General features: G+C 36.1%; 1 protein-coding gene across 4 annotated transcripts in view; it reads right to left on the bottom strand.

The window, feature by feature from the left end:
• Positions 1 to 14015, bottom strand: part of WDR49 (WD repeat domain 49) — a 129961-nt gene that overhangs the window by 43220 nt on the left and 72726 nt on the right. For all 4 annotated transcript variants that reach the window (XM_059163575.1, XM_059163577.1, XM_059163578.1 and 1 more), the window contains 2 exons: positions 12849 to 13013; positions 9294 to 9409 (listed from right to left, as the gene is read on the bottom strand). In XM_059163575.1, the coding sequence (XP_059019558.1) occupies positions 9294 to 9409; positions 12849 to 13013 (281 nt within the window). The remainder of the gene's footprint in view (positions 1 to 9293; positions 9410 to 12848; positions 13014 to 14015) is intronic.

Raw genomic sequence — 14015 nt, 5'->3', positions numbered from 1 at the left:
TGAAATGTGCCCACTTGCCAGGGGACAATTCTATATAATATTCCCATCAGCAACATATCAAGAAATCCAAAGTTTTCATCTTCTGTCCACACCAGGTCTCAGTCCTAAATTCCCTAATTTGGTTACCAGACAAGCAGTCCAGGTTCCTGTGTGTTTCTCTTCCTCAGTCACATCAAATACTTGGACTCCCACTCTGCAATATGTTAGCAATTCATTCCTTCCTTTTTATTTTAAACAGTTAATGTCAACTACCTAGTCCAGTGTCCACTACCTCATCACTGAATAATTGTAAGAGCCTCTTAACCAATACCTTTGCCTTTAGTCTACCCACCTCTAGTATCTCTTTTATTCTGCCACTAGAATAATCGTTCTTTTGGGGGGTCTTTCATCTATATTCATTTTACAAGCACTTTTTTTTCCACATGGAAGTCCATATTCAGGTGCTGCAGTGGATAGAACCAAGAGCATCAAATGACTGACATAAAAAGTGAAATGCAATAAATGTCAAGGAAGTACTGACCCATCACCAAGGAAGTCCAGCTACAGAAATCATAGAAGGCTGAATGAGGAGTCATATTTGAACTGCACCATAGCAGATGAGTAGGATTTGCAAGAGGAAGGCACTCGAGGCCGAGGAAACAGCCTGGTCAAATATAAGGCTAATGCCTCATTTAAAAACATGTATTTGTTTTCCACTCTCTTTATGGCACATTTCAAATGAGTGAGCCTATTATTCAAAAGCCAGTGCTATTTGGGTCCAATCAACTTTTTTAGGATTAGTTCTCTCTATTCTTCTACCCTTGATATTCAAAGTAAAATATGAATACCCAGCTAAATATTTGATGGAGCTACTGGAGGCCATAAGGTAAATATGCTTCACCGTCCACCTTCCACCTTCACTCTTTAATTTATTTAAAGAGTTTGGGGACAATATTTTTATTTTGAAATAGGATAGATGAATTTATGTTCTAGAATGTAAAATTCACCTGGATTTAAAAGGTAGAACACAAGGCTTCAAATAAATTTCTTGCTTGTAGGAGCTGGTTTTGAATTGTTAGATGGATTCAGGGCCTCAGTTTCTGAAGCACACTTTCTTGTTCAACACAAACGAAACCTTTACTATTCTCTAAGCACCCTCCACACTTCTAGCTACTTTGTTTTCATTCATGATGTGCTCATCCATCCCTCTATGGATTTCCTTTTACATACAGTCCCACATCTGTCTACCCATACACCCATTCTCTAAGTCCCATCTTGTTCTGGTAGGCTTCTTAATAACTAGAGTTGAAAGAAATATTTCTTTCTTCTCATCTCTCACTCTGTTCACATTTTGTTATAACATCTAATAAATAAATATAGCTACACTCCTCTGTTAGATTATAAATTCTTAGAAACCAGGCATCTTATCTCATTCTGCAATCCCGTAACAGCAAGCACTGTGACCAGCTTATAATGGGTATTCAATAAATATCTGTCGAATAAATAAATGAAAAATTCTCTGTCTAAATGTCACTTTATTTGAGCCTTCTGTGACCACTCTATCTAAAGACTCTCACTTGAGGGTTAATATCCAAAATATATGAAGAATTTATACAACTTAATACCAAAAACCCCCAAATAATCCAATTAAAAAATGGACAGAGGATATGAATAGACATTAGTCCAAAAAGACAACAAACACCTAGAAAGATGTCTAATATCACTAATCATCAAGGAAATGTAAGTCCAAACCACTGGATAGTTCAGTTGGTTGAGTGTCTAACTCTTGATCTCAGCTCAGGTCTTGATCTCAAGGTTATAAGTTCAAGCCCTGTGCTGGGCTCCATGCTGGCTGTGGAGACTAGCTTTAAAAAAAAAAAAAAAAAAAAAAGGGCAAAGTTATATAACAACTCAGAATGTTATATAACAACAACTCAGAATGTTGTCAGAATGGCTAAAAATTCAAGAAATAACAAGTGTTGGAGAGGATGTAAAGAAAAAAGGGCACCCATGCACAGTTGGTAAGAATGTAAATTGGTGCCATAACTGTGGAAAACACTATGGAGGTTTTTTAAAAAATTAAAAATGGAATTACCATATAATCTAGTAATTCCACTACTGGATATTTATCAAAGAAAATGAAAACACTAATTCGAAAAATATACATACCCTATGTTTATTGCAGCATTATTTACAATGGTCAAAATATGGAAGCAGCACAAGTGCCCATTCATTGATGAATGGATAAAGAAGATGTGGATAAAAAAGATATATATATATATATATATATATATATATATCCACACGCATATATATGTATAAGACATATAAGATACATAAGATATGTATACATATGAATAAAAATAGAATGAATAAAGAATGAAAGAAGAATGAAATCTTATCATTTGCAACAACATGGATTGATCTGGAAGGCATAATGCTAAGTGACATAAGTCAGTCAGAGAAAAACAAGTACCATATGATCTCACTCATGTGTGAAATTTAAGAAACAACATAAATGAACAAAGGAAAAAAGACACAAAGCCAAAAAAGGCTCTTGAATATAGAGAACAAAACAGTAGTTGCTAAAAAGGAAATTGGTGTGGGGATGGGCAAAACAGCTGAAGAAGATTAAGAATACATTTATCCTGAGAAGCACTGAGTAATGTTAAACGTACTTAAATAAATAAAAGAAAAGAAAATTTGAGGCGGGGAGCACTATTACTTACTCACTTGGATTTTTCAGTCAGAATAAAACTTTATTTAAAATAAAAGATAAAATAAAGTAAAACTCTCCCCCTTGAGTTTTCATCCTTCACCCTATATCATTTCTCTTGATTACATTTATCATTAGGTGCTATTGTGGTCTGTATTCACTTGTCTGTTTATTCACTCTCTCCCCTACCAAAAACAAGCTCCAGGAGAGGGGGGACTTCATTTATTCCCTTTCTGTATCAGCAATGCTTAGAATAGTACCTACCACATAATAGGCATTTAATAAATATTTGTAGAATTGGTGTATGAATTATTCTTTCTTTAAAAAAATCAATAATTTAATACTAATATTTTTTAATAATATTAATATGAGGCTTAGCAAGGTAAGATATTATAAATAAGGTACTTTGCAGTTCTGAATTTGCCATGAATCTCATAAGAACTTTACATGTAATTTTTTTTTTGAAGATTTTATTTATTTATTTGACAAAGATCACAACTAGACAGAGAGGCAGACAAAGAGGGAGAGAGGAGGAAGCAGGCTCCCCTGTGGGCAGAGAGCCCGATGCGGGGTTCGACTCCAGGACCCTGGGATCATGACCTGAGCTGAAGGGAGAGGCTTTAACCCACTGAGCCACCCAGGCACCTCTACCTGTAATTATTTTTAATTTTTTTCTTTACTGAATGCTAAGTTTGGTTGAAGACATTTCCCGTTGGGGATGGAGACAAAAATTCAATGTCAAATGTCTTTTTGCCAAGATACCCATATTAACTAGATATATTTAGGTAATACGAGTCAAAGGCACAGAATGCTTTTCATGAGATGGTATAAAAACTATCCCTTCTGATATTTGACCTTGTGTGCCAAAGTGTTGAGAAACTAATTAGCTGCCACCTTTCCCTTAAAACCTAACCTGAAACTTTCAATTGAAATGACAGTTATCCTTAAAATACCTTAACAATCCACACTGTATTTCCCACTTTGTCCATTTCAAAGATAACTTTTTTTAAGTTTGTACTTTTGCCAAGAGTTAAATTGAAGTGCAGAATGAGCCAATTTTAAGGCATTTTAGGAGTCTGGGAGATTTGTTCTTTTGACATTGAAAGAGTTTACTTGTTCCATTCCATACCTCCCATCAGAGATCCTGAGTCACTGTGTCATCTGTGAAGATGATCAGATCTCTCGCTCTGAATGTAGATATAATAACCAATTCTGTGAGAACAAAATTAACTCACCTGTCAAGTACAAAAAAATACAAAAAAGAAAAAATATATATTTTAAAAAACAACCTTTTTTAGGGTGAATGAAATGGGAAAATAACTCTTACCAAAACCTATCATGTAGTCATTGTCATGGAGAGAACAAAAGAACACAATCAACTATTTGTTCCCTTAGAGGCTAATTGTTCGAGTGTTGTTAGTCCAATTACTGTAAGAATCTATCCTTGTTCAGCCCATTGTGCTTTTTAGGCTTAAAAGAGGTATCTCAAAGGCAGAGAATGCGTTCCATATAAATCAGTTCATTTTTATTCTTTTTCCTAAAATTCTTGGAGTCAAATTTTGGACACCAAAGCTATGACAAAATTAGCTTTGAGGGTTATTTGTGAATCTCCAAAATACCTGCCCCCTCCTGACTTCCAACATGGTTTTCAGAGTAAGTTACACTTTGGAAATGTTCATTCTGGGTCTCAATCTAATAATAGAAACCAATTGAGTCACATAGAATTATAGTACCTTAGTAAAGCAATTATTAAGAATTTAATATCTTGTTATAGGTAAGTTTTATTGTCAAGGAACTTCAAATCCCTAATCTAATTTCACTTAAAAATACTTTTAGAAATCAAGTTATATCAACACCTATTTATTGAGCACCTACTTTTACAGAGCTTTGGGAAAGATGTAATCAATAAAATTTTCAGAATTACTTGAATAAATGATTCCCTTCTTTATATAAGCCCAGCTATTTTACAGAGATAAAATCTTCATAAACAGAGGTTTTCTTTTAACAGAAAGGAAAGAAATACAGTGGGAGAAACTAAAAGCCCAAGTCTATTTTGATAAATTATAGGATCATAGAATTTTAGGGCAGGATAAAATCTTAAAGTATTATGATTGTTTCTCTGATTTTACCAGAATTATACATATTATGTGCAAATGCAAAGTTAATTGATCATCTATTCATTTAATTTTACCAATGTAAATATGACTAGACATTTAACCAGACATTACTTAGTTGGCCCTATGTCAATTCACAACTTTGTCTCTAAATATATTTTACTTAAAATGGTAAGAAACATCTTTTTAGAAGTTCTGAATTTGGAGCTGCTTCTTAACAGATTTGACATATTCTCTAGATATTAATGAATGCATTTCTAGAAAACCAACATGGGCTCTCCAATTCAGGTTTTGCTTAGAACCATTTCACAGTGGCATTTATCATATCCTGCCTTGTGTGATTTGACTCCCCAGTTAGAAGTATTGCCCGTAAGAGCAAGTATCATGCTTCTTCACATTCAGTCCACCATAGTTCCTAACTTAGCACTTTTTACCTAGGTGTACTTTAAAAATATGTGTGGGAAGAAAAAAGGAAAAATAATAGTAAGCTAAAACCTTGAGGTGTTAATTTGTTTTTTGTAATTTAATCTTAATTTAAAGCATGGTTTTTAAAAACTTTTTATTTAAATTCAATTTAGTTAATATAGTGTATTACTAGTTTCAGGGTTAGAATTTAGTGTTTCATCAGTTGCATATAACACCCAGTACTCATTTAAAAAGGTGTCTTTTATATGTTCAAACATACAAAACTGATTCCCTAGATTTGATTGACATAACCAATCTATTCAATCAGATTACTTGTTCAAGAGAATATAGCTGCTCTCCAATGACTCAGTGACTCCATTTGTAACTCAGGAATGGTGGAAAGGGCATGGACTCTGGTACAGGAATTCCAATTTGGCTGCCTACTAGCTTTGTAATGTTGGTTAGACTACACATTTTCTCAAGCCACATATTCTCCCTTGTGAAAGAAGACTGGTAATACTTAGATTCCCGGTGTATTGTGAGGCAGAATAGATTTGAATAACTCTCCTGCTTGTTCCTTATTCAGACTGTGACCTTGAGTAATTAACTTCTCTAATTCTCAGATTTCCCGTTATTTAATAAACATTAATTAAATCATTCAACAAATATCATTGAGCATCCACTAAGAACCAGACACTCTAACACACACGTAAACACACACTTAGACACACACGCGCATGCACACACACACACACACACACACACTAAATGCTATAATCTAATTCTACATTAAACAAAGTACAGGGAGGTATACAGCACAAAGACAAATGAGGGCATATTTCCACCTCGGGAGTAAAGAGAGATGTCCTGATGGAGAAGATTAATGAACAAGACCTGAAGCAAGAATAAATGTTAGCTACATGAACAACGTTTGGAGAAGAATTTCTAGAGAAGGGTAGAGAATAAAGGCAAGGGATAAGGCTTACATGGAAATAGGCTGACAGCAGGTTCCTATATTTGAGTTTGAAAAGTACCACAGTTGGCACATGGCTGGCTCAGTCAGAAGAGTGAGCATCCCTGTATCTTGGGGTCATGGGTCCGAGCTCCACGTTGGGTATAGAGATTACTAGAATATACCCAAGAATGGATAAAAATGATACGAAGAGTAGGTCTGGGCCAGAGGGAGTTTCAAAGTATTTTATAGACACTCTGAAAGGTGTTAAACAAGGAAGTGACATAGAATGCATTGTAGAAAGAAATTATTATAGCTAAAATGTGCAGAATCTATTTAAGAGGTAAAATGGGGGCTTTACTAAAGAAAAGGACAAATTAGAAGTCTGTGACATTCAGCCAGGTAGAAATGAGGCCCTGAATGATATAGTTGTAGTAGTAATTGGAACAGGTTTGAGAAATATTTGGAATATAAAATAGGTAACAGTACTTGGTTGGGATGTTGAGTGAGAAGGAAGAACCAAGGTAGATATTCAGGTCTCTGGCTGTTAACTGAAGTTCTGAAGCTAAGAGGGAAAAAGTGGGTTTTGAAGAGGGAACAAATAATAAATTCAATTTAAAAAATGTTGAATTTGAGATTGCAGGCAGACGTGTCCAGAAAGCAAATGGGTAAGTGAGCTTAGAGAGATAAGAGCTGACGATAAAGATCGAGATACCTACAAAATATTGCCTACCTTTCAAATGAAGCTAAGGATTAAGTTAGAGAATGTATGTAAAGGGCTTAATGTTACAAAGCATTATAAATAAAATAAGCCAGATGCATATTTAGATACTTTACTCAATAAATGTACTATCTATCTTATCCTGGGCAAAATTATCAAACCAATCTCTTTATTTAGGTAGAGCCTGAAGTTAAAGCTACAACTTAAACAACCTCCCTCTAGGTTTTAAAGAAAGCTTAATAAGCTGTCAGTCTTCCAGTTATTTCTTCTCTAATCACTAAACTCTCAAGGAAGTGGCTTAATGGACCATCCTTCTCCCATTATAAATGAACAGTCAACCTGTCTGTCCTCTTGCTACTTTGTTAAATGCCTCCTAATATAAAGGACCCTGTCGAATTCCAGTAAAATCTGTCCTCACATAAGGGCTTCGACTTGGGAAATAAAATTTTTTTGAAGATTTTAAGAGAAAGAGAGCATGCATGAATGGGGGAGGGGCAAAGGGAGAGGGACAAAGAGACTCTCAGGTGCCGGGGCTTGAGCCCAGGACCCTAAGATCATGACCTGAGCCAAATTCAGAGGTTTAACTGACTGAACCACCCAGTCACCACAGAAATAAACTTTTTAAATCTACCAATATGAAAGTGAAATAATACAATTGAGAATGTATTTCTTCAACTTTCACTTCCAACTAGGGATCCAAACCCTGAAAACCTTGTGGGAGATGGAAAATATGGGGAAAGATGGAAGGAGTGGTAACCGTTCCCTCTCTCCACTCAGTCTTCCCAAAGCTCCCTCTCCAAGACGACAGAAAGTCACCACCCGTCCAGAGAGAGCAGAACATCAGGTGTTCCCTGTCTTCCACACTCTCTCCCTCCCTTCCTTCCTTCTTTCCACTCTATGCCTAACTGGGGGCTTGAACTCACTACCCAGAGATCAAGAGTCACACACTCTGTGCCAGCCAGGCACCCCAGGTGTCCCTTTAAATCAAGGGATCATTTTAATCCCTTTAAAGGACTCTACTCACTAATCTTTTAAAACTGACTTGTATAAAAATTAAAAATAAATAAAAAAATAAAAAATTTTAAAAATCCTTATCTTTGATGCTAATTTCTAACTATGGATATCTTAAAAATATAATTAAGAAAACAGTATCTTCAAACTCTTGACTTACACTGATGAATTCTTAAAATTCTTTTTTGTGATGTTCAAAATTTCAGCTGGATCCGCTATATACTTCACATCTACCATGCCATAACATTTGAGAATCAAACTGACTTATTACCACAGCCCGAGATAGAAATACTTACTCTATAGTCTACTGAGAGATAAGTCATTAATGGGTCATGAGTGTTCCTAGGATGTGAAGAAGCCTTCTCTTTCAAAGATGAGGATTACCGAATTCGTTCTTGATATCAAGTAGAATAATCTGGATTATACTTTCTTTCTTTACAGTCAAACTACCCTTGAAAACCAAACTGTAAGTGGCACTATGTTTTCTAGTCTGCATATGCACATTTGCATTAGAAGAGAAAGTCTTTCGTGTGATCAATAAAAGTCCCCAAATATATACTGCTAATTTTCTAGTTATAAAATCTGATTTGGATCCTAGCTTCAAATCATGAAGATCAAAATTCCATAGTGAATAATGTTGGGCATATAACCTATTAGAGCCATATTTTATGAACTGTTGAATTTATGGACAATATATTTTTTGCAAATATCACAGTTTCATTTTCCTAGTGCTTATACAATGCCATAGAAAAGGTCCTGTTTACGATCCCTTAGTTCTCTCAGGAGAACAAGAAAGAGAAGTAATTTTCCTTATAATGAAATGGAAGAATTGCTCCTCAAGAACAGTAAGCAGGCCGTGAAAGGACCCTGTCTGCAAGGATATGAAGGAAAAGCTAATACAGAATTCCGGAGCCTATTTTCCTCTTTGCTGCAATCTAAAATAAGTAACAATAGAGGAAGAAATGAGTTCCTTTTATCGTTGAAAGAATATAATTTATACATTAGGAATTTATTGACTATAAAATCTAGGAAACTTTTGGAAATGGTATTATGACCCTGTCTGGAATGATTAAAGAAAAAGAGTCCAAAAGCCAGAAGAAAGCCTTCTAACACCTCTCAGAGCTGCTTGAGCTATGCGATCTTACAACGTTTTAGGCACTAAGCATTCAGTTAGTTAATCTGAGCAGTTTCATTCACTGAGCTCACCAGCAAGTTAATGACTCAGAATCAGTCAAGATCTCTATGTTCTTTTCTCTTTTAGATCCCGATTCAAAACCTACACTTTACTTCAAATAAACTTTTTATTTAAAAGTTAAAAAAAAAAAAAAAGATTCTGATTCAAATACAAACATTCTCCTTTAGCCTTCCTACAGTTTTGCATGAAGCACACCATACCTCTCCCAGCCTGTGACCAGTATCGTCTTCTTAAGAACCAGGATCTGTGAAATATCCACAGCTCCCTCTCGCCCAACATTTAGTGTGTGGTGACAGTATCCACTGAAGTCCCATACCTTCAAGAGAAAAACTTAAGTCACCTTTGAGACAAGAACAGAAAATGTCTTCTTCCATGAGTAAAATAACACAGTGTAATAGGATTATTTTAAACTTTGGTGTTTATATTCTGGACAAGGGTTGATTCACTTAGGTATGTCATAATTAAGACAATCCCTTCACCATTTAAATTTACTCATTATTTTTTGTTATTCTAATTATAACCTGATCGATTTAGTCTAATAATAGCTGATTCAGGGGCACCTGGGTGGTTCAGCCAGTTAAGTGTCTGCCTTCGGCTCAGGTCATGATCCCAGAGTCCTGGGATCAAGGCCTGCCTTGGGCTCTAGGATCAGCGGGAAGCCTGCTTCTCCCTCTCCCACTCCCCCTGCCTGTGTTCTCTCTCACTATCTCTCACACTGTCAAATAAATAAATAAAATTTTTAAAAATTATAACAATAATAGCTGATTTGAAAGCTTTAAATAAGTATTTTTAAGGGAAAGGCTAAAATCATGTAGAGCCATATTTTGGAGTCTGTTGAAACCCTGGTTCTTTCTCTAAGTGTATGTCTCTAAATTTCAATTTCCTTACTTACAACCCAGGACACTTACTCCTCTGGGACATTTGGAGGGTTAAACATCTAATACAGAGCCTGAAACACAGTCCTTATAGATAGGTTTCCCATCTTCTCCCAGGAAAATGTCCTGTTGATAGTGGATGCCAGACCTCATCTATAAGAGGAACAAGCACTTTGAGTTTGCTTCCTCCAGCAGGTGGTAAGGACCCAGGCCCAGTGGGTGAACTTACAACAGAACATCATTAGGTCACCAGCAGCTAAAACTAAGCACTGCCATAAAATATCATTGGTGTATCATCGACAAAGGGCAAGTAGACACTACCAAAATTAAATTGCATATACGCTTTGACTAGACTCCCTTTGACTTTCAGCTTCAAGAAAATCATCTCGCAGAGGCACGTACATGTGTGAAAAGACATATTTTGAATATTTTTATATTCTTGAAGCATTATTTATTTAAGTTCAATACCTGAATCAACTTGGGACTGAACAGACAGAATATGGAATATCTATACAGTAGCACAGAATGTAGCCATTAAGTAGAATACGTCATTTCTATAATTCTAAGCTCTGCCTAAACTGAACCAGCTATGGAACCTTAAGCAATTTGCTTTATTTCCTTGGGCTTCCGTTTCCTCCTTTGTAAAATTGACATAATAATATTACTAAGTATATAGATACATATGTTGGGGGGAGGTGTGGTGAGGGTGTGCATTGTGTGTGTGTATATGTGTAAAGTGCTTAAAACAGTACCTGGTTCTTGGTCAGCATGTGATAAAAGTGAGCTAACATTATTATTATTGTATGCATTCATTTGACTCAGTGTCTACAATAGAAAAATGCAAAATGCAGAACAACATAAATATTGGGCTGCCTTTAAGAAACAGATGCTGTCCTTTGGCTAGAAGGATGTATGAGAAACAAGTAACAGTGGTAGCTACAGGGGAGGAGCCATGAATAGAGGTGAGAAAGAAACTTTCTTCTTACTGCGTAATTCTTTGATATTTCAAATTTTATTGTATGATTAGATTAATTATTTAAAACATTAAGTAATTAAAAATCAGATCCTTCAAAACCGTGATAAATAGGGCAATACTTTTAAATCTTGGATGACATACGTACTGGTTTGGGATCCTAAATTATAAATGAGATTGGAAAATGTCATTCATTCTTGTCTCTTCACAGCATATGAACAGCTCAACCCTGATTGATGCATCTTAGAGAGAGGTTGCCAAATTTCAGAATTCTGTTGTGCTATTATGATAAAGACAAATATATCTTCAAAAGCTGTGATTATTCTACTAAATTCACATTAACTTTGATGATGCAAGGCTTGAGCTGAGATGTTGAAGGGTACACATGCTCTTCACCTACATCACTGCATTTTTCTCTAAACACGGCTCTTACCAAATGCACCTAAAATAATACCCACAAATAGGTATTGTAAAGATCCGATGGTCCCCAGGTCCAACGAAGCCCCTTAGCTGGGACAATCTGCAAGCTTTCACCAACCATCTGCTAATCTGCCCTGCTCTGGACTCTAGAACCTGTTACTTTCCAAGAAAGGGGTAGAAAGGAACCTAGTCTACTCGTCTCATTTCTCAGTTCAGTCTTGTACCCCAGAACCAGTAAGTGGGAAACTCATGTGCTCCTTTTGCTTAAGTCAGTCTAAAATTCCAGTTCCAGTTCTTCTTGTTTTATTCCACCTTGACCTCTGCGGTTGGAATTGTCCCATTACTGGCATATGTCTTACCAGTTCTGGAAACCAGGTTACTTAAACCCAAGCTCCCAGTCCTTACCTCCTGCCATTTAACCTTCCCAGAGACCCCGCTCTGGTGATTCCCAGAGATTCTCACTGCAACCCACCATAGCACCTTTTTCACATTGACAGTAGCCAGCCTGGAATCCCCCGGAGGTCTTGCTTCCAACTTCTATCATGTTCTACCCACATATCCAGAGAACTTCCCTTACCCTCCCATGCAGCATACCAGCATGCATCATACGCCCGACCATGGAAGGCATACTTCATGACTACGCCCTGATTCTAGTTATGACAGAAGTTTGAGAACCATTCAAAGCTTATTCTGGGAAACTGCCTTCTGTTGCCTCCAAGTGTCACATGCCATCTCCAATCAAGGATTATCATTAGTCTCAGAGCTGAGGGGAGCAGAGAGGATTCACTGGCAGGCATGACTTCACATATCAAGTATCTAAGCTTTGCATGAAAATTTGATCATGTTCACAAAGTGTAATAGCACCTTTCTCCCAGAAGAAATTAGTTAATGGTTACAAAACAAGAAAAGTGGAAGTATTAAATATTGTTAGTTTAGGGTAATAACTAAGATAATGATTGTTCTGCCTACGATTCTTCTTTACTGTCTCACTTTCCTTCACATAAAAGTGCAAATTACAACATGGGTTGATTTTAAATATTCATTTGCCCTCAAATTTGAATCTATGCCATTTCAAAAAGTTTTCTTTGTTGCCCTGATTCCTCATTTTATAAACTGAGAAAAAGAAAACTAGAGATATTAGTTGGAGCATAGGAAAATTACTTGGACTTCTTATTCCCCAAAGTAATCCTCTATCCAGAACACTGGAACAGGCTTTCTGAAATAAGTAAGCCAAGTTGTGTTTTTATGTTAAATAATTTATTCAGAAAAATCATTTATTCATTTTTCCACAGAGGTTTCTTTTTTTTTTTTTTTTCTCACCCCTAACAGCTTTGTTATTAGATGGTGTGAGTTATTTAAGTCTTCTCCTCTCATCTTTCCTCTTGCACGGCCAAAAAGACGAAAACAAATATAGCTATAGCTATGTCTCCTCACATAGTATTTCACCCTCCTCATATCTGGATAGAAAAACATCACTGCGTTCTCACCTTTATGGTCCCATCTGTGCTGCCAGTCAAAAGCCGCATCTCATTTGCATCAAGGGCCATAGTGCTGATTGCTGCATTGCCATGGCAACCAGTAAACTGTTTGGTTTTCTGCCCAGTGTCTATCATCCAGAAGGAAACAGTAGACCCTGCGTCCGAGCTGATTACCTAAGAGAAAATAACCTTGTAAAGAAATTAAATACAGTCCCAGAATCCACCATTTTTATTTCAATAAAAATATCTAACCTGGGAATCCCTCCCCCACCCCACAATAGTTAGAGACACAATTGTGATGTGTTTTCTTTCTTTTTGCTAAGCTGATAGCATTTTAATTCCTAAGCCAGAATGGAGGTACTGAAGTCATGATTCTCTTCACCAGCAAAGATAGGAATCTACTTTGCTTCCCCACCATTCTGCTGACTGTCTAGAGGCCATCCTGAAAGCAAATCCTACTGAAAATAAACTTAAAAATTTTCTGCATTTAGGTAAGAAAGCTGATTTCATTACTCTTGGTGCTCTGATACCATTTACTATATGAAAAGAAGCATTTTACTGTATTTCACCTTTCATTTAGCATTTTGAAAAGAAAGCACCACCAGACATTATGGGGGAAAAGTTAATTTTAACAAACTGATACAGCTATCGCTTTCAATGCCATTAGTCCCTTTCTTCCTCCTCTCTCAAGGTGCTGTATATATTACAGCTAAACACAATTATTGATGGACCACTAAAAACAAAGAACACAGGAAGGTTAAATATAAATCTGCATATACACTCCAAGAGGAAGGCAACAAAACAAATGCTAAAAGGGATACGATTATACATAATAGCCGACAGTGGGAAATTTTATAGTGGCAAGTAAACAGCTAATTTCAGCTCTAGATATTTAGGTACCCTGTAGGAAGTTAAAATCACTTCACCCATTTGACTTGGGGACCCAGAAGAACGAAAGCAAAACAAAAACACTGAACCAAACAACAGACAAAAACACTGAACCCACAAATAAGGAGACTGGAAATTGCCTGAAGAAACATTTAGACTTTGAGAAAACTTAAATCATGTCTTTATTTTCATAGGTACTGATTACCATCGTATAAATGTAAATTTATCAATAAGATGCTCATTTGGGTATCACACTTTTAAAATTAAATGGGTTCAAGATTATCGAAT

This window comes from Mustela lutreola, chromosome 2, assembly GCF_030435805.1.
Source record: "Mustela lutreola isolate mMusLut2 chromosome 2, mMusLut2.pri, whole genome shotgun sequence".
Classification (NCBI taxonomy): domain Eukaryota; kingdom Metazoa; phylum Chordata; class Mammalia; order Carnivora; family Mustelidae; genus Mustela; species Mustela lutreola.
Note: the sequence above shows the minus strand (reverse complement) of the source record. Positions and strands in the feature narration are given on the sequence as shown.